General features: G+C 36.3%; 1 protein-coding gene across 1 annotated transcript; it reads left to right on the top strand.

Annotated features, from left to right (window-relative positions):
- The first annotated feature begins 5160 nt into the window (after positions 1-5160).
- fktn.S (fukutin S homeolog) lies at positions 5161-21453 on the top strand. Its single transcript, NM_001094991.1, is given in 10 exon segments — positions 5161-5225; positions 6146-6332; positions 7569-7628; positions 11115-11315; positions 11696-11973; positions 12804-12936; positions 15603-15732; positions 17343-17476; positions 18739-18866; positions 20887-21453. Coding segments are annotated over 9 exon segments (1383 nt in total). The 5' UTR covers positions 5161-5225; positions 6146-6227; the 3' UTR covers positions 21101-21453.

Here is a 21453-nt window from a genome sequence, read left to right on the forward strand (position 1 = left end):
TCAGTGCGTTATTTAATATTCCAAAGGTTGTGGCATTACTACAGTACAACACAATACTATTTTGGGATTGCAAATATCTTCTGTACAGATGGAATTTTGATGATTGAGCTATTAAGAAAAACTAACTGCATTGCAATGTGGCTATGCTGTAACTACACTGTCGATATTATTTGATGCAGAAGTTTAGAAACTCGAACAGAGTATTAAGGGCAAATAAATAAATAGTGCTGCTCCATCTATGTACAGTTTTGCAGAATGTCTGAAATGTTAAGCTTGTCTCCCTCTTGTGGGCAATTAGCTTGTTGAACCAACTACACCCATAATGTCATTCCCTCTAGTTACAGCTGGATACATACATTAAAGCTTCCATTTTACTTAAGTTTTTCCATATTTTATACCATTATTTGTGGTCCCATCAGTATATAATGCACAATACATTTCCCTGACTTTACGGGGCAGATTTATTAAAGGTCAAATTTCAAAGTGAACTATACCATCGACCATCGAATGGCTATACTTCTATACTTTTTTACCAAATTTGACCGTTTTGCGGTCGAAGTAAGATCGTTCGATCTGATGATTAAAACGATTTCATCGATCGATTGAACGATTTTACTTTGACTACAAAGAACTTAGCAAAATGCATTAGAAGGTCCCCATAGGCTAACATAGCACTTCGGCAGGTTTAATTTGGCAAACTATTGAAGTCATAGTTTTTTTTAAAGAGAAAGAGTCAGTACTTCGATTATCGAATATTCAAACTATTTTACTTTGAATCCAATTCGAAGTAAATTCAAAGTCGTAGTATCCTATTTGATGGTCGAAGTATTCAAAAAATTACTTCGAATTTTCGAATTATTTTACTTCGAAAATTCCCTCAAATTCACTTCGACCCTTGATAAATAGGGATGGGCGAGTTTTTTCGCCTTATTTTGCTGAAAAAATGACGCCCATGAACTAGTATGACGTTGAGCGTCAAAATAAAAAGACGTGCGGCAAAAAAAATTGTTGCCCCTATATGTGTACGCCCATGTTGCATGTATACATTGCACTGAAAGGAGAAGCCTTTCCATATACAGTACATGCATAGTCACCTATGTGTTAAGAACCAGTGAAGATAAAATGATATACATTAGGCTTGTTTACAATATTAGATTTCTATAAAACTGAGATTTTGGGATTTTTTATATGTAATGCAAATTAATTGGAAATACACTAATTTATATTCACAAACTTCTCCATTCATTTATATTGCTGTAGCTTCATTATAACATGATTTTTTGATAAACCAATTGAGTAACCTACGGCTAAATGTGTTTTATATGCGGCAGGTAATTTTTTCAAAATTGTATTATATTGTACCACTTTTGCTGGAAAGCAAGTTCATTTGTGCTACATCTGTGCCTTCAAAAGGAAGATTTTCTTTTTTACAAAATTCTTGTGCACAAATGGTCCATAAAAATATTAACACTTGGCACACGAATTCCAAATGAGAAGGATTACATCCGCATTGCGGTCATTAAGGGGCATATTTATCAAGGGCCGAATAGTAAATTTGAATTTTTGAGTTTCAAAATTCACACATTCGAGTTTTAATCCCCCTATTCTAATGTAAATTCAAATGAGAGATTTATCACACCTTGACCATGGAAACAGTTCTAATTTGAATATTTGCCACCTAAAACCTGCCGAGTTCATGTACAAGTCAATGGCAGGGGTCCGTTGAGCCATTTGGAGATTTTAATTATTAATGGCCTTCCTGACATTCAATTTTTTTTTCTGAGAAAAACTTGATTCATACATATTTGCAGTTGGAACCATTTTATCTAATATTAGACATTTGAATTTTTTCTTGAATAACCTCCCAGTCGAATTGTGAGTATATTCGAATTAAAAAAATTTCTGTGAATTCAAAATTTGACCTTTGATAAATGGGCCTCCCCATATAGGTCCAGACAATCAAAATCATATTAACATAGGTTATATTGTTTGAATTCAGGTGTTCCACCTGCAATTGGTCATTCTGAAATGGCCACAGTTTGGTCACTTAGAAATTAATGAGGAGCAGCGAGGTATACTATATATTTAAATATTATAGAAAGGACAATGAAATTGTCCTAAAGAGGAGAGAAAGGTGCAGTAACTATTAAGGAAGCCTGTATATCTGTATAGTCGCACTAATGTTATTTTCTACCAATGCCGTTTTTAGGTACTTGGCTTAAGAGAAGAAAGTTTGTGATACTGAGCTATGATTCTGCTCTAACACATACCTGTTTATTTGGGGTTGGGGGGAGTTGACGACTTTATAATTTCATAACCTTTTCACAAGAATCGTAATACAGACCGGGGTATAAAATGAAACCATAACATGCTTCTTTGTAAATAACACCACTAAAAGAGGACATTCATATTGCAGCAGGACCTCGGAAATGTATATAACATTTCATCTATTCAAGAACTTCTACCAAATGCTTACCTTCAGCTATTAAACTCAGGAAATATGTATTCTCTTGTAGTTTCTACTGCAAATTTCATTGTATGACCCACTTTGCTAAACAAATGTCATTGTTGTTTTATCCTCATTGCAGTATTAAAGGTGCTTGGAAATTAGATTTGAGCTTCTCTGATCTAGGTTATACAGGGATCAAATGTCTGTAAAAACTGCCTCATTTTCCTCATGTATATTATTTTTTGTTGTATTGCCCTTGACAACTGTAAAATAAATGCTAATTTGAACATCCATTTGTACGTCAAATGGCATCTACTTTATGTGCAACATAATGAAAGCGGGGGACTCTCTCTTTTTACTTTCCATTTTACTGCCTTCTTTCTGATCATCCCTTTTTCCCCCTTTCTTCTCTTCAAATTAAACCGCCATACAGATAAAGGATGTACTGACTGATAGATTTGTTAAATATGCTTTCCCTCTACTTCTTTATTGAAAATAAAAAAAAAAACCTTGAGGTAAAAAAAATGCATGTAGGTTTTCTAGATCTGCAGTCTGTTTTACCAATCAAATGTGTAAAAAAAAATAACCGAAACAGAATTGGAGTTTACAGTGTTCACCTATGGTAGACTAGCACCAAGAATATCAACACCAGTGTCTGTCATCTATCATCATGGTGGCCAAACAATGGTGTGATATTTTACTGTAACACAGCACATTTTGTGGCACCTAGGCCCCAAAAAAAGTCCGAAAAAGGTTGCACCATTTCTCTTTAGGCCAGTCCATGTATTCTTTGGCAAATTCAAACTCAGCTCATGTATTTTTTTCAACAATGGGACTTTGCGGGGGCTTCTTACCGATTGCTTGGCTTTACATAGGCATCTTCAGGTACTCACCGGTAACTTTAGACCTACTTTGATCTTCCTTGAGCTGATCATTGGCTCCACCATTGTTTTCCCCCCCTCATCTTTCAGGTTTTTGTTGCCATTTTAATGGCTGAGCAACCTCTTTATCAAATTTTGGTTTGGAAGCCGGAGTTCCCCTTTAAATAAGGGCCATAATTGACACGTGTTTTCAAAGAATAAATGACCTCACTAATTGAACTCCACACTGCTGTTATTTGAAACAAGCTATTGTTATTTGAATGAGTCTCAATGATTCAATTACACAGAATCAGCAGCATACATGTCATGACTGTTGGGTCTATTGGTTTTCTATTACTCTACTACACCTACTAGTAATATATTTGCCATGTAGAAATATAATTTTTAACAAAAACAGTGACTGATCAGGTTAGTGATGTTGGACTGCTATTATTCTGAACACAACTGTAAATCCACATCAGACCAGTGGCCTCCATTGTGCAGTGATATTTGTCTATCAGACCTCAACTCTGTGCCCCTTACTATGCAGCAGCAGGTAGAAGACAGCAGGAGCTGCTATGTGCTAACTATCAGACAAATGGCCCTGCCATAGTAACAAGTTGCCAGTTATTTTACCAAACTAATAATGAAATAAAAAAGCAATGGCCTATAAACATAGCTAGCACACTCCAAATCAGTAGCAACCATTTGTACAGGTGCAATATGGCTAGCTGACCTCAAACCAGTGATCCCACAACTTTATGATTCATAACGATGGTCCCAATAATGTGCAGTTCAATAGGGCTCTTAGTGCCCAGTGGCCTCCGTTATGTGCAAATGTGATAATAGACCTCAGATCAGTGCTCAAGCACAGCAGAACTTTTTATCAAAGTATGTTGTGCCTGTGTTAACCTGCAATCTGCATTGCATGGACTTTACAGCATACATGTCCTGTTTGCACATGTCAATGTTACTGATGATGTGGCCGACTGGTAAAAGCTGCTATGTGTTTTAGGAAAATGTTATGGTGCTGGCAAATGGAGGGGGTATATGCAGTACAAATGATGTGGCTTGGGTGGGGAAGATTTGCCCAACTTATTTACATGGTAGGAAAATGTAGGCTTTACATGTCCTAAGGCTCAAAACTCCATAAAAATGCCTTTGCACTCTTTACCTCTCCCATCCACCTCTTGTGTAACCCACATGGCACAAGTCGTTGCGATGCCTCGGCACAGGCAAGAAGTCCACCACCTATTAGAAAAACAAAAGTAGCAAACAATGAGAAGCTGAAGGATACACTTATTAAATGGGGCAAGTGTGATAGCAGCACACATTCTGCATGGGCATTGGGCAGTGCCTCACCACCTTAACAAAAAATCTGCTCCCAAAAATACCACCAACTGACCTGTGCCACCTCCAAACAGGGCAGCCACTTGTCCCCACCAGCTGCAACATTGACATTGTAATATGGTGAAGAGCTGCCTAAAAGTGTCCACTTTAGTGTCACAACACTGTCCCAAATGATCAAAGCACAAAAGGAAATTCAATGAAGACATGTTCGTGTTTATTCCAAAGAAACAAATAAAGCAAGTGTCTTAATTCCACATTAGTGAGAAGTTTAAGGTGTTTTCTGTACTTGTCACACACACACTGCCTCAGAGGCTAAAAACACCTTTTAGTATAAACACTGATTTGCCTCCGTAGGAATTGCATATGGGCTTTGTTCATTGATTCACATACCCCTTCCTAAAATGGGAATTTGCGCTACTAAATGGTTTGACGCGACCAGGCATCTGTAGAAAGACCACGTGACCAGCGAACCCGGAAGCCCGGCTGCTTGTACAAAGAAATGCAGCAGGGAAATACAGATGCGCAGCCAGTGTTACAATGATCTGCTTGATGTTTATGCATCTCTGGTAAGTAGTTATAAGCAGAGGATTGCCTCTTGCCTATTTGGTGCACCACAATTGCTTTCTTTGTTATATCTGCTCCACACGGGTGGTGACATCTCCAGACACAGAATTACAGTTTATGATATGAGGTTTTTTAACACTGAACTGAATCCTTTTTAGGACAATTATTTAACATACTACTCTCTTCAGATCTATGGCTATCTTAATGTCTGTGCAGCCACTGGCTATATTCCACAGTGTTTATTTTATATTTAGCTGCACTTTATTGAGACTTGCATTGCAAAATGTGCCACTACATTTTATTCACTTCATTTATATTTAGTGAGTTAGAACAGTACACGCAGGAGTCTGGCTTGCCTTTTATTAATATTTATAAAGGAAAAATGCCCTAAATCTATGCCAGTAAATACCAACCCCCCCTCATGTAATTTCCATTGTATATTAGACAAGATTAGATTAGATCAATGGCCGTCTCCTATTAAAATGTCTATCCTGCTTCTCCGCAAGGTGATCGATAATGTGCTGGTGCTTCGTTGTCACATTTGACCCACTACACTTTGTTCTCACCGTTATTTTTAATATGGGGTAATTCATATGAGACATATCAGTCAACTGCAGCTTTTCATTACAGTAATGATAGGAAATTTCATACAGTGATGTGCCCTTAATAACCCACACTTAAATATTCTTGCAAGGGGAACAATTGCCAGGTTCTGGCTTTAGTTAAATATATTCAGTTGCCTTTGACTTATCTGTTGAAAATCAGTCCCAGCAAAAACCAGGACAAATATACAATGTATAAACTTTTACAGTGATCTAGACTTCAGTTACATTTTATTTTCTAATGTTTACTAAAGTTCCATGATAGTAAAAGTTTGAACTACTTCAATCTACAGTGCCAATGTCACATTTTTTCGTTGCAGACTTGTTTCACTCTCTATATGAATTTACAAAGATGTCAAGAACTGTGTTGATTTTTAACTGTATTCCAACCAGCCCTGGGTGATGCAACGAATTAATAAAAACGTGATTTTGGCGGTTCTGACTGCAGCAAGTTCATTATTCCTCATTTTTCAGTTGTTTTACTTTAAATATTATTTATCTGGAAAGGTAAGTCACAGTGCTTTGCAGTAGACAATGTCACTAAATAATAATAATGACTACTATTTTTTTTCTATGCCTTTACACTAAAGTGTTTGCACAGTACATTTAGTACTAAAGTAATATTAAATATGTGGTGACTTTTGTGGCCTGTTAAGGTACTATTTGATATCAAGCATTTGCTTACTTGTCTTACTATGTGGTGTCTGGGTTAAAGGGCATAATCCAAGAAGAGCTAGCTGCAATTTTTGTGATGTTCTCACTAGGTCATAACATAAAATATAGACCTTCAGGACTCAGGGCAGCTTGTAGTTCTGTGGTTAAAAGGAGGTGAGCTTAGAATCTGTTTTGGTCCTGTAGATGCAACAAGTCGCTGAAAGAGAAATTTAGTCAAATGTTCAAGTTTGCTTGGTGTGTTGTATGTAGTAATTATATGGCCTTTATCTAATGGCTATTTTGATACATGCAGTTCACAATTGGGGCATATTTATCAAGTAGGGAAACTGGTGTTTGCAGCAGCCCGTCACAGGAAATCTGACCACCCTGTATTGAGTTGTGTAGGATATGTAATGGCATAATTATCAAAGTATGACGATAGAGCTTGTCTTTTTTTACCTTTTGATAGATGGCTCCAGGAATCATATACAAGTGAATTGCCCCTTGGACTGCTGGTTCAGGTTGCAGCAGCAGATTGTCAGACCAAATTATCACAGTGCTTCTGACACTTTTTGAATCAGCTTTGCCAAAGTTGCATAAGGAAAATAGTACACTAATGCTTTGTAAAAGCAAAAGACAATTGGGGATGTGTTATGGCAAAGCACTAAGTTCGTTATCAAAATAGATGAGGGTGGTGAGTAAGGGATGAGAAGAAGTATAGATATTACATGGGATGTAGGATTTCTCCATATAGAAGAAGCATTGCGAGATAAAATTTACTCTCAAGGTTAGTGATAAGAGTTCTATTCCATTGCATCACCATATATGTGGTTGTATTGGTGCCATAACTTTTAATTATAAAGAAACCGCAATCACTCAGCAAGGTGAGAATATTATCATAATTTATTGAAGTACTTAAATAAAAAATGATTTGCTTCCTATTGACTTGTGTACTTGTTTAGAGGTTGTGTTTGTTAACGGAACTCTTTCACCCAGACCTTAGTGGCGGCCTGATTTTAGGATAGACTTGAAGGCTTGTTAGTTCCATCTGTTGCATATGGTAAAATGTTAATTTTTCTCTTTCTTCAGAATGGTCAAAGTTTTTCTAACCTAAATGGAATCATATCATCACAAGAGACTATACAATGGGTATGTACAGATATTTATTATTAGTTTGTATATAGACAAATACAATAGTCCTCTGCACTCAACCCATTATCAATATATTTAAGACAGAGACATTTTATGCATACTGCTACTGAAAAAGCCTTACCCTTTAAAGTGGACCTGTCACCCAGACACAAAAATCTGTATAATAAAAGTCCTTTTCAAATTAAACATGAAATCCAATTTTTATTTTTTATTAAAGCATTCATAGCTGCTGTAAGCTCATTTAAAAATCTCAGATGTCAATCAAATATTGTCTGCCCCTCCTCTATGCCATGGGCATAGAGGCGGGGCAGACAATTACTTTCACTTTCCATTCAGTACTTCCTAGAAGTTACTGCTCTCCCCACATTCCCCCGTCTCTTTACCATTTAATTGTGTACCCAGGGCATGGGAATGGACATCGGGTCCCCCATTCTGGTGCACAATCAAGATTCTGAGATGATGCAAGGCTTGCCTTAATAACAGTGTCCACAAAATGGCTGCTGCCTGCTTGCTAACATTTTGTATTCCCAGACTGAAGGAAACATGATTCAAATAATTTATACAGTGTAATTAAAGTTCATTTTGCTTGACTAATGTGATAAAATAGGATTTTGAATAATTTTTTTGGGAGGGGTCCCCTTTAAACAAAACAGGGATTGTTTGCCCATATATTGCAATATATGGACAAACAATCCCTGTTTTGTTTAAAGGGTAAGGCATTTTTCAGTAGCAGCATGCACAAAATGTCTCTGTCTTAAATATATTGTTGAGTGCAGAGGACTCTTGTATGTGTCTATATGTATTTTGTGGGCACAGCCTCATTGCACCCCCACCTATATATATATATATATATATATATATATATATATATATATATATATATATATATATATATATATATATATATATATATATATTACAAGTTAATGGACTAAAATTGTAAATCATAACCTTATAAATGGCACAAAATGTACTTAGAGACAGGGATATGTTTCATGAAGAACATATCCTGTCACTGGGTGTTTCTCACCAACCTAAATTAATTAATAAACTATGGTACCCTGCTGTTATTTAGTTCCTCCATTTATCTCCCATTGTTCAACTGCAAAAAAGAAAAGCCAGACACATTTACACCGTGTTTAAGGGCAAGGCCAGACGTGGTGTTTTTGCAGCGTTTTTACGTTGCCTTTTTAAAAAAGAACAGGCAGGAGTAAATACGCCACTGAAACCACATGCGACCATCAACATGCTTTTTTCAGCACGTAGGATTCTTTTCCCAACGTGCACTTCTCATTGTTCTCATTGAGAATTTGGACGCCATATTTAAAATACACTGCATATTTATTGGTTTCAAACATGCAGATCCCATAGAGTCTATTGATTTGGTAGTTTCTTGACGTATTGGCGTTTCTGCTTAAAAACGCCAATACTGGCGTCCTGTGGTGGATTTCAACTTGCAATCGCCCTGTGTGAATTGCCATAGTGCGTTTTCCATAAGTTTCAGTGGTAGTGCAGTTTATGTGTATTTACGCCTGGCAGTTCTTTTTTAAAAACGCAGCAAAAACGCCACGTCTGGTCTTGCCCTAACACCTCACTATCTGTTACCTGTTGCGAGTAGAACTAGTTGGGTGCAGGGATAATGACCCAGTGGCAGGATTACAAGCAGGTGAAAAAGAGGAGATGTTCTGACACTTAACTATTTGTGGGAGTTGAGGCAGAGGTGTAAGACGAGAGCCAATCTATCTGTGAACTAGTATGGGGGGGCATGGAGGAGAGGAATACACAGCCCATCAGCAAATGAGTTCAAAAGTGGGATAGAGAGAGGAACATGACTGTCAGTAAATCTAGTAGACGTGGGGGTGGGCAGTTGTTAAGTGGGTAACAATTGCAGAGAAGCTTCTGTATAAGGAAAGTGGATATAATGATGCTGTTTATACATCAGACCCAAGGTGCTGTGAGTTATACATTGGTCAGGTTCTGAAGCAAGGGGTCTTTGTTCCTCCAGGAAAGGGGAACACATAAACAATGATACTTGTGCAGATGTAGGGAGGATTGGTGCTGGGCATCAAGGAAGTTGTGCCTAAAGCTGGCCATAGACGCAAAGATCCGCTAATTTGGCGACATCGCCAAACGAGCGGATCTTCCCCAATATGCCATTAACGAGCATGGCTATATCGGTAGGATCTGTGAGTCTATGGCCAGCTTTAGTTTGAAAGCTAAGTTGGTTGAATAGGCTGGAAAGGGTCAGAGCAGTCAGAAAACAAAAGACTGGGGTTTTGCTGAAAATGGTAAAGGTTCTGGGAGTTGTGCTTGACTGTAGACATGATAGCACAGGAGCAGGCTGCTTCCCTGGGGATAGCGCAAAATGGGTAATAAAATGTGAGGGTACTTATATCCCTGAGCTGTGTGAACAAATCTACATTTTAACTGCATCAATTAAATATTGCCATTAAGTAACACTTGTAGATTATAAAGGATAATGTAACACCTAATAAATTAAAAAGGGTATTCGTTGCCCAAGCTGCATGCGTTTTTATAGATGTCATTGAACTCTGAGGGAGTTGCTGTAGGGGGTATATTATCCTCTGTCTACTATACACACACTAAGGGCCTGATTTATTAAAAGTCGACTTTTATTCTTTTTTTCCCCCCACAATTCAAGAAAAACTGCAAGCGTAAATACACTTGAGAATATTCTTCAGTAGCTCAAATAATCTGTATTTATTAAAGAAAAAAAAGACAGTAGTCTGCAAAAACTTGGCAAGTAAAAGCTGGTGTGATTCAATTATTACTTTTATCTGACCCAATTAAAGAAGAACTAAAGTTTAACTAAAGAAGTAGGTTAGAAATGTTGTACATTATGTTTTGGGTTTCTGTACGAGCCCAAGGCAGCCACAGCCCTATATCAGCAAAGATATGTGCCTTCACTCTGCTTGCTCCCTATTAGGGACAAACACAATATACTGTATATACAGAATATAAATACCACAATATAAGGCTGCTTAGTAAATTTTATATGAAACCAGTAGAATTAGTATCAGAATGTAATAAAGAGCCCTGTAGCATCAGCTTATATGACCAGCAATCCTAATTGATCCTTTATGATGAGCCCTAACCATAGCTTCAACAGCTGCCTAAAGCTTGCTGAGCATGTGCAGTGTCACTGACACTCCTAACATAATCCAAGAAGTACTAACTCACTACAAATAGAGAGAGTCTGAACGTTTAAGATTGTGCAGTAAGTTCAGCATATAAACCAAGGCATTTCTAACCATATTCATTTTTCATATTTAGGGTTTAGTTCTCCTTCAAAGACTGGCACTTTGCATAAATATAATATTTTTAAAGTGGTAGATGCCACATTAAAGAAACACTGTTTATGTATCCTGCCTGTAATGATTTAATGTTTTTTAGAATTGGCTGGCTGTTAAAACAGCATTACATATTGCAGATGTAAGTGCATATCTGTTTCTGTTTAAATAGAGAGTGGTGAAGAAGTTTTTAAACTTGGTGACTAATCACAAAGTACCAGTATTTGTAGTGGACTCTGCACTTTTACAAGTAATCAGCAAAGACGTGGAACGTTTGAAAAGCACCCCTGGTATTCATCCCCAGTGTCATTGCTTCTGTGAACACAGAGATGTTACTACTTTTGGACTTCAAGATGCACTATGGGAGGCAAATGTAAGTGACGACACATTTTATTAAATACATTTCCATTAACTTAGTTTACTGACTCATAAACAAGTTTTCTGTATTATTGCAATAATTGTATAGTCAGCGGTGAACAATCAGGTAACAAATAACTATTCACAGACTTCTTAGCATATTCCACTTTCTCTTTAGTGTGAATTTACCCTCTCACGCCCTCATTCCTAAGCTATAGAGCCGGCTTCTAGATTTTACATACTTTTTCTGACTCCCGACATTGATATACTGTATTTGTTATCAATCTTTTTTTGTTTATTTTATATAGTGGACATATTCAGAATTATATTGTTTCAGTTAGTATGCACTTTCAGGTTAACATGTAATGGACTTGGCTATTTGTGCTGTTGTTTCAGGAAAACTTTTTTCGATCTGCAGAGAAGATGGGATTTCAGTGGCAGAAGTATGAGGGACGAGATCCAAGACTTGAAGGGATCGAGGACCTGTCGGGAACAAAAATCCCACTGCACTACCTCTTCAAAATGACATCTCATATCATCCACTTGGTTGTGTTTTATGAAAGAAGTAGCAACTACCTCTGGCATGGGCCTCTAAGGCTAAAACGAAAGATGGACAGAAAGTTTGTGCCTTTCCGGAAACTTCAGTTTGGTCATTACGCAGGAGCTTACAATAGGTAATGTCAAAGGCTATGATCTTATTTCTATTGTCAGTACACTGCAACATTGTTTTCAAGTTATAACATGTTTAGGATATCAAATTATTTACTATAAATGAGTGCCAAATGGGAGTATCTTTCACCAATATAGCCAACTTGAGTTGAGCAATATCAGGCTCATCCATTTGTTTGGGCCTGGGGCCAGTGATCGTATCATTATTGTTGGTAACATAGCTGCTAGCACCAGATTAACGTGCGGATGTGATCCTCGATCCAACGGGAAAAACCTGCCCAATCAATATTTGGCTAGCTTTCAGATATCAGTAGGACAGGCCCATGCACAAGCCCGTAAGCTGCCGTCTTAGTCTGAAAGGACCAATTCTGCACCTTTTATCATTCTGTGTATGGCCATCTCTAGGCTGTGAAATAAAGAACAGCTCATTATACAGAGGGATTTTTAGTCCATCAGGGATTTGTTTTTACCTCCCCTATAGGGGCATGAAGTAGAATGTTACTTTACTTTCATTTTGAGGTTTTCCATGTTTAAAAAAAAAAAAAAAAAAAATCACAAAACCTGTATTTATTTTAAGAGAATAGGCAAAGAGTATGTTCAGCACAAGCCTTATTTACTGCACTAATTTAAAAAAAGAAATTAGTTTATTCTACACCCCAGTTCCAGTTTCTATAATATGCCCAGAGACCACTTTATCGAACTTTCTAGTTTTTTTTGTTGATCACCCCAATACATTCTAGAGACTTTGTATTGTTTGCCCCACATACATTTTTACAAAATTGTCCAAAATCGATATTCTTATTATTCTGAACTTTGTGTTCTTACCCTATTTCAGACCAGAGCTGATCCTGATAACTGCTGATCAAATAAAGATGTGGATTCCAAAGGACCCATCAAAGTTTTTGAGAGAGACACTGCGCTCAAGGTTTCTTGAATGTCGGTACAAGGAAGCTCGATCATTTTTCCAGGTTTGAAAATGAATCTTCCTATAAATGATGTCATAGGCTAGGTTTGTCATTTTTTTTTTACATATATAATATATTTCTTTTTATAAAATTGTTATTGGGAAGTAGACTACTGGTTGCACAATGTGAAGCAGCTCACTGGTGTTCCTGATGTTCTTGTTGTACCTGTAGTCAAAATGTTCTGTACCAAACACATATATTTAAGTACATACAGCCATCTGCCCAATGGCTCCAAAACAGAACCTGCAATAACATTTTATTGTTTGAAGTTTCAGCAGGTTGGATTTTGTGAGCCTCAACTATCCAGCCTTTCAGTTGTTTAAGTAACTTACTGTACAATTTTTCATTGTTATAGGCACCTATCATACAAAAATGGGGTAAACAACAGTATTTTGTCAAGAAAAGTCCTCTGCTCCTGGTGCTGACAGCCATGTTGGGTCATAGTAGTGCACAATGAACAAGTGTCCTCATTATGCACATGTGTGTGATGTAGGTTCAGTCAATAAGGCTGAAAATCTGGACTGTTTTTATAAACAGTTGCTTGAAATCTTCAAAGACACATGCCATTATCTGCTAACCATTATTATATAGACTTTAGCTTTAGCTTATACTTGCCAAATCTTTTCATGACCATTTTTGGAATTTTTTTTCCTATAAATCAAAACTGTTTGCAGAAAAACTGCAAATGTACTATACCATACAACTCATGATGTGTTGTACTGTACAACATTTACTGTACATATTGGTGAACCGCAAAATTCACAGTTATATAGAGCTTATCTAAACCTTTTCAGTGTTCATTATTTTGCAGCTTTGCACTACTGTTGTTTTCATGTCACTTGTGTTGCATGCAAGATCTTAAATTACATATTTAAAATTAAACTCCACCATCTCTAGTCTACTAGTCTACTCAGGTATACTTCAGTGTCGGACTGGCCCATCAGGATACCAGGAAAACTCCCGGTGGGCCCAGGTGTCAGTGGGTCTCTTGCTTCTAAACATTTGGCCTATTTCATGGTCATTCTCTATTTCTTTATGGGAACAAAGAGGCATAATAATGGAAGAATAGAGAATAGTATGTAGAGAAAAGAGACTAGGAGAATAAAAAGGTTGAGTGAGGAGAGGAGGTATAATAGTTTGGAAAGTGGGCCCTCAGCCTAAGGTTTTCTGGTCGGCCCCTGGTATCCCAGTCCAACACTGAAGGCATTATTTAAAAAAAACTGTACTGATTATGATGTCTATTTAGAACATTTTAGTATCAAGTTAATGTTCCCTGTCTACCACTACGTGGAACAAGGACTATGGTAAAAATTGGTCCCAGAATATGTGTAGTGCAGCTTTAGGAAATAAACAGGTGGTGTAGTATACAAACCTACATTATTTCTGAAGCTCTACTGTGAAATTGACTTCCCTTGGTAAATACACAGGAGCTCTTTTAAATAATTTTTAATTCTAAGAGACAAGCAGCTTGTGAGTGTTACCGTGCATGTAAACTGACATAATTCAAAGAGAAAGAAAAGTAGCCGGCTTAATCAATTAAACTAAAGCAGTAACAATATTGGCTATCCTTTTGCCTTATTCAATCACCAATTCAATTTGGATTTAAATAAATATGTGTATACAACCTAATCGGAACCACACTGGTTATCTATCAGGATAGAACAATTACCTGAAGTTAATTTAGGTTATTAAGTGCAGTGCAGTTGATTACAATAATTTCTGCCAGCTAAATCAACCAGTAAATAGTAACCAATCCCACATATAAAACCAAATATTGAGCATGTAAACTTTAATTTGATGTGTGTGAATGATTTACTTTCTTGGTTTTCTCATATTTTGTCCTTTTCCTGTTTAAGTGACTTTCTCTTTGTTTTTATTACCTTTAAAAAAAGATTTGTTTGCAGGTAGAAAGAAATTCATATGGTTAAAGTGCATTTACTTTGCAGCTAGCATTTATACTTTTTTTCTTATACAGGTATGGCATCCATTATCCAGAAACCAGTTATCCAGAAAGCTCCCATAGAATCCATTTTATCCAAATAATAGAAGTTTTTAAAAATTATTTCCTTTTTCTCTGTAATAATAAAACAGTACCTTGTACTTGATCTAAACTAAGATATAATTAATACTTATTTATCTATATAGTGCCGACAAGATACACAGTGCTGTACTTGGAAGCAATTCCAGCCTATTGGTTTTATTTAATGTTTACATGATTTTCTAGTAGATTTAAGGTATGGAGATCTAAATTAAGGAAAGATCCATTGTACAGAAAACCCCAGGTCCCGAGCATTCTGGATAACTTGTTCCATACCTGTAGTATTGTGATTGCGATGTCACCACTAGGTGGTGTAACTCCATGGAGAACTAATTCCAGAGTGGCTGGTTTGTAAATCCCCAAGGTGCAATTGCAGTGCAAATGTTCATTGATCTTGACATCATGAAACAACAGAGGCATCACCCAAAGAAAATTCACTATTTGTTAATTTTACTCCACTTCATTTTCTTATATATTTGGCTGCAGTTCTTCACCCAAACAGAAATGTGTGCAACAGAAATGACTTTGTGCCATATTGGAAGTTTAGTTGTGTGCACATCACTATAATTTTGCTATAACTTTGTTCATAATTAAAATGTTATTAACATAAAAAAATGTTTTGACCTATTAGCTGTATCCTGATGACTATTCCGTTGATGCAATAGAGTTTAGAATGCACGCAAAGCGGCTGTTACACTTGGCAACATCAACCTTGGGAGATATTGGAGTCACCTTTTGGTTAAGCAGCGGGACCTGCTTAGGTAATGTATAATGTATCACAAACGTTCCTATCTTTTTCCTTCCCCATCCATAAAATAAGTTAGACTTAAAGGGGTTGTTCACCTTTAAATTAACTTTTAGTATGATGTAGAGAGTAATATTCTGAGACAATTTGCAGTTGTTTTTTTATTTTTTATAATGTAGAGTTTTTGAGTTATTCAGCAGCTCTCCAGTTTGCAATTTCTGCAATCTGGTGGCTAGGGTCCCATTTACCCTAGCAACCATGCATTGATTTTAATAAGAGACTGGAATTTGAATAGGAGAGGGTCTGAATAGAAAGATGAGCAATAACAATAAATGAGTAGCCTTACAGAGCATTTGTGTATAGATGGGGTCAGTGACCCCCATTTAAAAGCTGAAAAGTCAGGAGAAGAAAGCAGATTAATCAAAAACTATAAAAAAAAATAATGAAGGCCAATTGAAAAGTTGAAATTAGCTATTCTATACTAAACGTTAACTTAAAGGTGAACCGTCCCTTTAATTTGATATATGCCTCATACTCTGATAAATGTAATAAGTCCAGAATGTGATTATCTGTCTTTTAGTTCTGTTCCCAAAGCTTTTCTAAAAGTATTAGTAGATTATTTTGCAGTTTCAGACTTGCCTGCACACCACTGGGAAGCTGGCCACAAGTTCCTTATTTCATTCCATAGGCCCTTTTTTGTGCTATTATATTCCCATTACAGGTATGGGACCTGTTATGCAGAATGCTTGGGACCGGGGGCTTTCTGGATAACAGATCTTTCAGTAATTTGAATCCTCATACCTTAAGTCTACTAGAAAATCATGTAAACATTAAATAAACCCAATAGGCTGATTTTGCTTCCAATAAGGATTAATTATATCTTAGTTTGGATCAAGTACAAGATACTGTTTTATTATTACAGAGAAAAGGGGAATCATTTTTAAACTTGGATAAAATGGAGTCTATGGAAGACAGCCTATCCATAATTCTGAGCTTTCTGGATAACGGTTTTCCTGATAATGGATCCCATACCTGTATATTTTTTTTTTTAACAAAAATCAAGGTTACTTTGCGAAGATGGGACTTGTATCCTGTTTTTGTTTGCTGGATTCTACATTGATTGAACTTCTATACAGGCATGTTTCTTCTAAATCAGAAAACACACAGATACACATTTCCATTATCAGAAATAATAATGTCGGCTGGTACCTTCCCTAAAATGTCAAGAGCAGAATATGTTACCCAGAATGTCTGTAACCTAAGAAAGGCAGCCAAGGCAGTTGCAGGCCTACTGTGTTTTTAGTTGAGTATTATTTGTGCTGTTGTTTTCATTATCCTAATATGTAGTAAGATTTGGGCACTTTTGCATAGTGTTTTTAGCAAAAAATAAAACTTTGCTTGCTTAATAACCAAAATCATGCTGGGTGCCAGTTCTCTACAGAGTATTTTTTAGGTGTCCTGCTAGTATAGAGCTTAACCCTTGCTAGTGATCACTGCTTACCCAGTTGCTTTCAGAGAACATATGTCATTGATATGTACTAGTCATTTAACAGTTCAGTTCTATTCATATTAATATAACTGCTGAAAATGTTTGATATTTTACTGGATCTGTTTTCTATCTATTAGGCTGGTTCAGGCAGTGTAACATTATACCTTACAGTAAAGATGTGGATTTAGGGATATTTATACGTGACTACAAACCTGAAATAATCCCAGCTTTTCAGAAGGCAGGACTCCAACTGAAACACAAATTTGGCAAGGTTTGTAACTTGGACTACCTTAAACATTCCTATCGAATAATTTCTTCTTGGTTTTGATACTATTTTGATACTATTTGAATCTATGTAGCAGGGGTAGCAGCCTTGGGACATCCTTATTGCTCAGAAAAAAATACTTTGTTTCAAAAGTTCTCGAACATGCAAGGTTTTATTTGAGTAACATGCATTGTTTGATGCTATAAGGAAAGGCTTAACAACCTACTGTATGTATATGTTAGATATATAGTTAATACTTGTTAATACAAGTTAGTGTTTGACCTTCAAATAACCCTTGTGAAAAAGATGATGGATATGGTCAGCATGGAAAAATGTGAAATATAGAATCTATAATGACCAAAATACATTCATGGTTTGTCAATCTCAAAACTTTAAAAGCACATGATCTCTCTATTGCATAGGGCAAATAATCCCATGCTGCTGTCTGTTGAGGTATACCTCTTATTTTTTTAGGGCATATTGTACTTCTTCTTAATAGGTGCAACATTCAGATTTTATACAAATGTTTTTTTCTTTTTTTACTTCAAATGCAACGTTGGTATTGTAAGTAGTGTGCTGTTCTATTGAGAATTGCTCACTGTACTTTACTCTGTCCTCCTCCAATCCTCCAATTGCGCTGTAGTTTTCTATTCAGTGGTAGAGGGATTCTCTAGACAGTGAGTTAAAGCAGTGAAATACTACTCTGTTCAGTGAATGACATACTAATCCATGGGCCTGCTGCCTTTGGCAAAACATATCCATTTAAAGGAACAGTAACACCAAAACTGAGTGTATTAAATGAATGACAATATAATGTAATGTTGCCCTGCCCTGGTAAAATTGGTGTGTTTGCATCAGAAACACTACTATAGTTTATATAAACAAGCTGCTGTATAGCCAGGGGACTGTCATTCAAGCACAGGATACCCAATGGATAACAGATAATCCCATTGTATACTACAGAGTTTATCTGTTGTGTGACTATGTATCTTTTCTCCTTTTTCAGCTTTGAATGGCTGCCTCATGGGTACACAACAGCTTGTTTATATAAACTATAGTTGTGTCTCTGAAGCAAACATGTCTGTTTTTACAATGTAGTACAACAGTACATTATGTTTTCATTACTTTAATTTTTTTTTTGTGTTATTATTCCTTTAAGACAAGGCCTCAATCTTACTGTAATATTCTCTATTTGAAAAGTATCTGCTTTCTGATCTCCTGTACTAAAGTATTCTTGTGTATGGTTCTATCTTCTTTCTGGTTTGCAGGTGGAAGACAGTCTGGAGCTGTCTTTTGTTGAGAAACACAATGTGAAACTGGACATTTTTTTCTTTTATGAAGAAGATCATTATATGTGGAATGGAGGAACTCAAGCTAAAAGTGGCAAGAAATTCAAGTATGAATTTTGTTTTTGTTCACAATATAGCATTATATAAAAGCACCCTTTGAAGGAGTTTAAGGGTGCAATTTTAAATACGTTATTAGGTGGTGATTTTGAAAAGCAAAAAATTGACATATTAAAAGCAAACATGCATGGGATTTCAGTGTTTACCGGCATTTAAACATTTATCTTAAAATTCCCAACACTGTTAAAGAATCCATAACAGAAGTATCCCTTCGACTCCAAAAGCCATGCATTTGTAAAGAAAGAACTGAGAATGAAACATGTTTAAAATGGTCCATTTGTAATTCTTGTTTAAAGGAAAACTATACCCCCCAAACAATGTAGGTCTCTATTAAAAGATACTGAGTAAAACAGCTCATGTGTAAAACCCTGCTTCATGTAAATGAGCCATTATCATAATAATATACTTTTTTAGTAGCATGTGCCATTGGGTAATCATAAATAGAAAATTGCCATTTTAAAAAATAAGGGCCGCCCCCTGAGATCGTAAGATTCACTGTGTACACATACAAACCACATGTAAGGTCACATGAGCCAATTAACAGACAGAGTTGTGTCTTTTGCTTCCTCACTTCTTCCTGTTACAGTTAGTGTTGTAGTATTTCTGGTCAGGTGATCTCTGAGGCAGCACAGATAGAGTCACGATATGGTGGCTCAAGGAAAGAGATGTAAAAGGGCAATATTTACGTAAATATATATTCCAGTTTGGTAAGATTCTTTAATATGTCATTCAATTTTATATAAACTATCTGTTGCTTAAGTATTCATTTTGGGGGTATAGTTTTCCTTTAAAGGATTTTACAGTGTATTTCAGTTCCAGAGTTATTTAAGTTCTATAACACCACCACCTGCCAGTTAGCTCCTGTAACTATACAGTCAAAGACAGATACAGTTGTGCTTGAATGTTTGAACCCTTTAAAATATTCTATATTTGTATATGAATGTGACCTAAAATATCATCTGATTTTCAAACGTATTATATTTGGTCATGTATTGCCTGTGGCAAAAATAAGTGAATCAGTATTCACTTACTTTTGCTCAGTATTTGGTATGTCCCCTTGTGCAGCAATAACTGGAACTAAATGTTGCAGTAACTGTTGATCAGTCCTGCACATCAACTAGGAGACACGTTAGCCCATTACTCCATACAAAACATCTTTTTGCTTTAGATCTTTACACAACATTTCAATTGGATTAAGGTCAGGACTTTGACTTGGCCATTCCAGAACATTCAGTTTATTCTTCTTTAACCAATCTTTGGTAGAACAACTTGTGTGTTTAGGATTGTTGTCTTGCTGCATGACCCACTGTCTCATGATATTCAGTTCATGGACAGATGTCTTGACATTTTTCTTTATAATTCTCTGGTATAGTTCAGAATTCATTGCTCCATTAACGATAGGATGCCGTCCAGGCCGCAAATGCAGCAAAATAGGCTAAAACCAGAACACTGCCAACTCCATGTTTCACAGATTCTTATGCTGGATTGCAGTGTTTTTCTATCTCCAAACTTAACACTCCTCATTTAAGCCAAAAATTTCTATTTTGGCTTCTTCCGTCCTCAAAACGTTTTTCCAGTATCCTTCTGGTTTTTCCAGTATCCTTCTGGTTTTTCAATCTTTAGCACACTGTAGTCAGTCAGAAATATTTGGGGGGGGGGGAGCAGTGGCTTTCTCTTGCTACCCTGCCATACACACCATTGCTGTTCAGTGTTCTCCTGATGGACTCATGAACATCAACATTCACCAATGTGAGACAGACCTTCAATCTGCTTCAAGGAGAATAATCAAATTAAAAGTTTGATTGGTTGCTATGAGTTATTGTGCTGCTTCAGGTTTCAGTTGGAAGTTTGCCCCAGTGCTTTTATTATAAAGCAAAGTGTTACCTACTCTGGTTAAAAGCCAAGTAAAAAAGTCTAATTATTGTTTCATATTGCCTAATAAATTTGATTGAAGTAAAAAAAAAAAAACATTTTGGTATATAATATGTAATGTTTCTTTTTGTTATTCAGATATCTGTTTCCTAAATTTACACTTTGTTGGACTGAGTTTGAGGAGCTAAAAGTGCAAGTGCCCTGTGAAGTGAAAGAATACGTGGAAGCCAATTATGGGAAAAACTGGGATGTTCCTGTGAAAGACTGGGACTGGAAAAACTCTCCACCCAACGTGCAGCCCAATGGCATGTGGCCTGTTGATGAGTTTGCTGAAGTTATTCAGATCTACTGAAGAATACATGGAAAACATACATGGCTAGGGCATAATAACATATCAGAAAGTTCTATTCTTAACCTGAATTCTGTCTTGGTCCTTTATGTATACTCCGATCTGGATTTTTTGTGCACCTTTAATATCTGTTAGTTCCTTTTAGTGTTTTGTGGTATGAAATGCAAGCAAAGTGTTTATATAATGCAAAGTATTCTTGACCTGAAGATTATATTATTTAAGGGAGGTTTTGGCCACTTTTAAAATACCACTTAACTAACAATGCAAGTTACTTGTTTTATTTAATTCCTCTCTGAGATAACGTACGTTATTTTAAAAAGTTAACATACCCTTCTAATAAAAAAGTATAATTTTTA

The sequence above is a fragment of the Xenopus laevis genome, chromosome 1S (assembly GCF_017654675.1).
Source record: "Xenopus laevis strain J_2021 chromosome 1S, Xenopus_laevis_v10.1, whole genome shotgun sequence".
NCBI lineage: Eukaryota > Metazoa > Chordata > Amphibia > Anura > Pipidae > Xenopus > Xenopus laevis.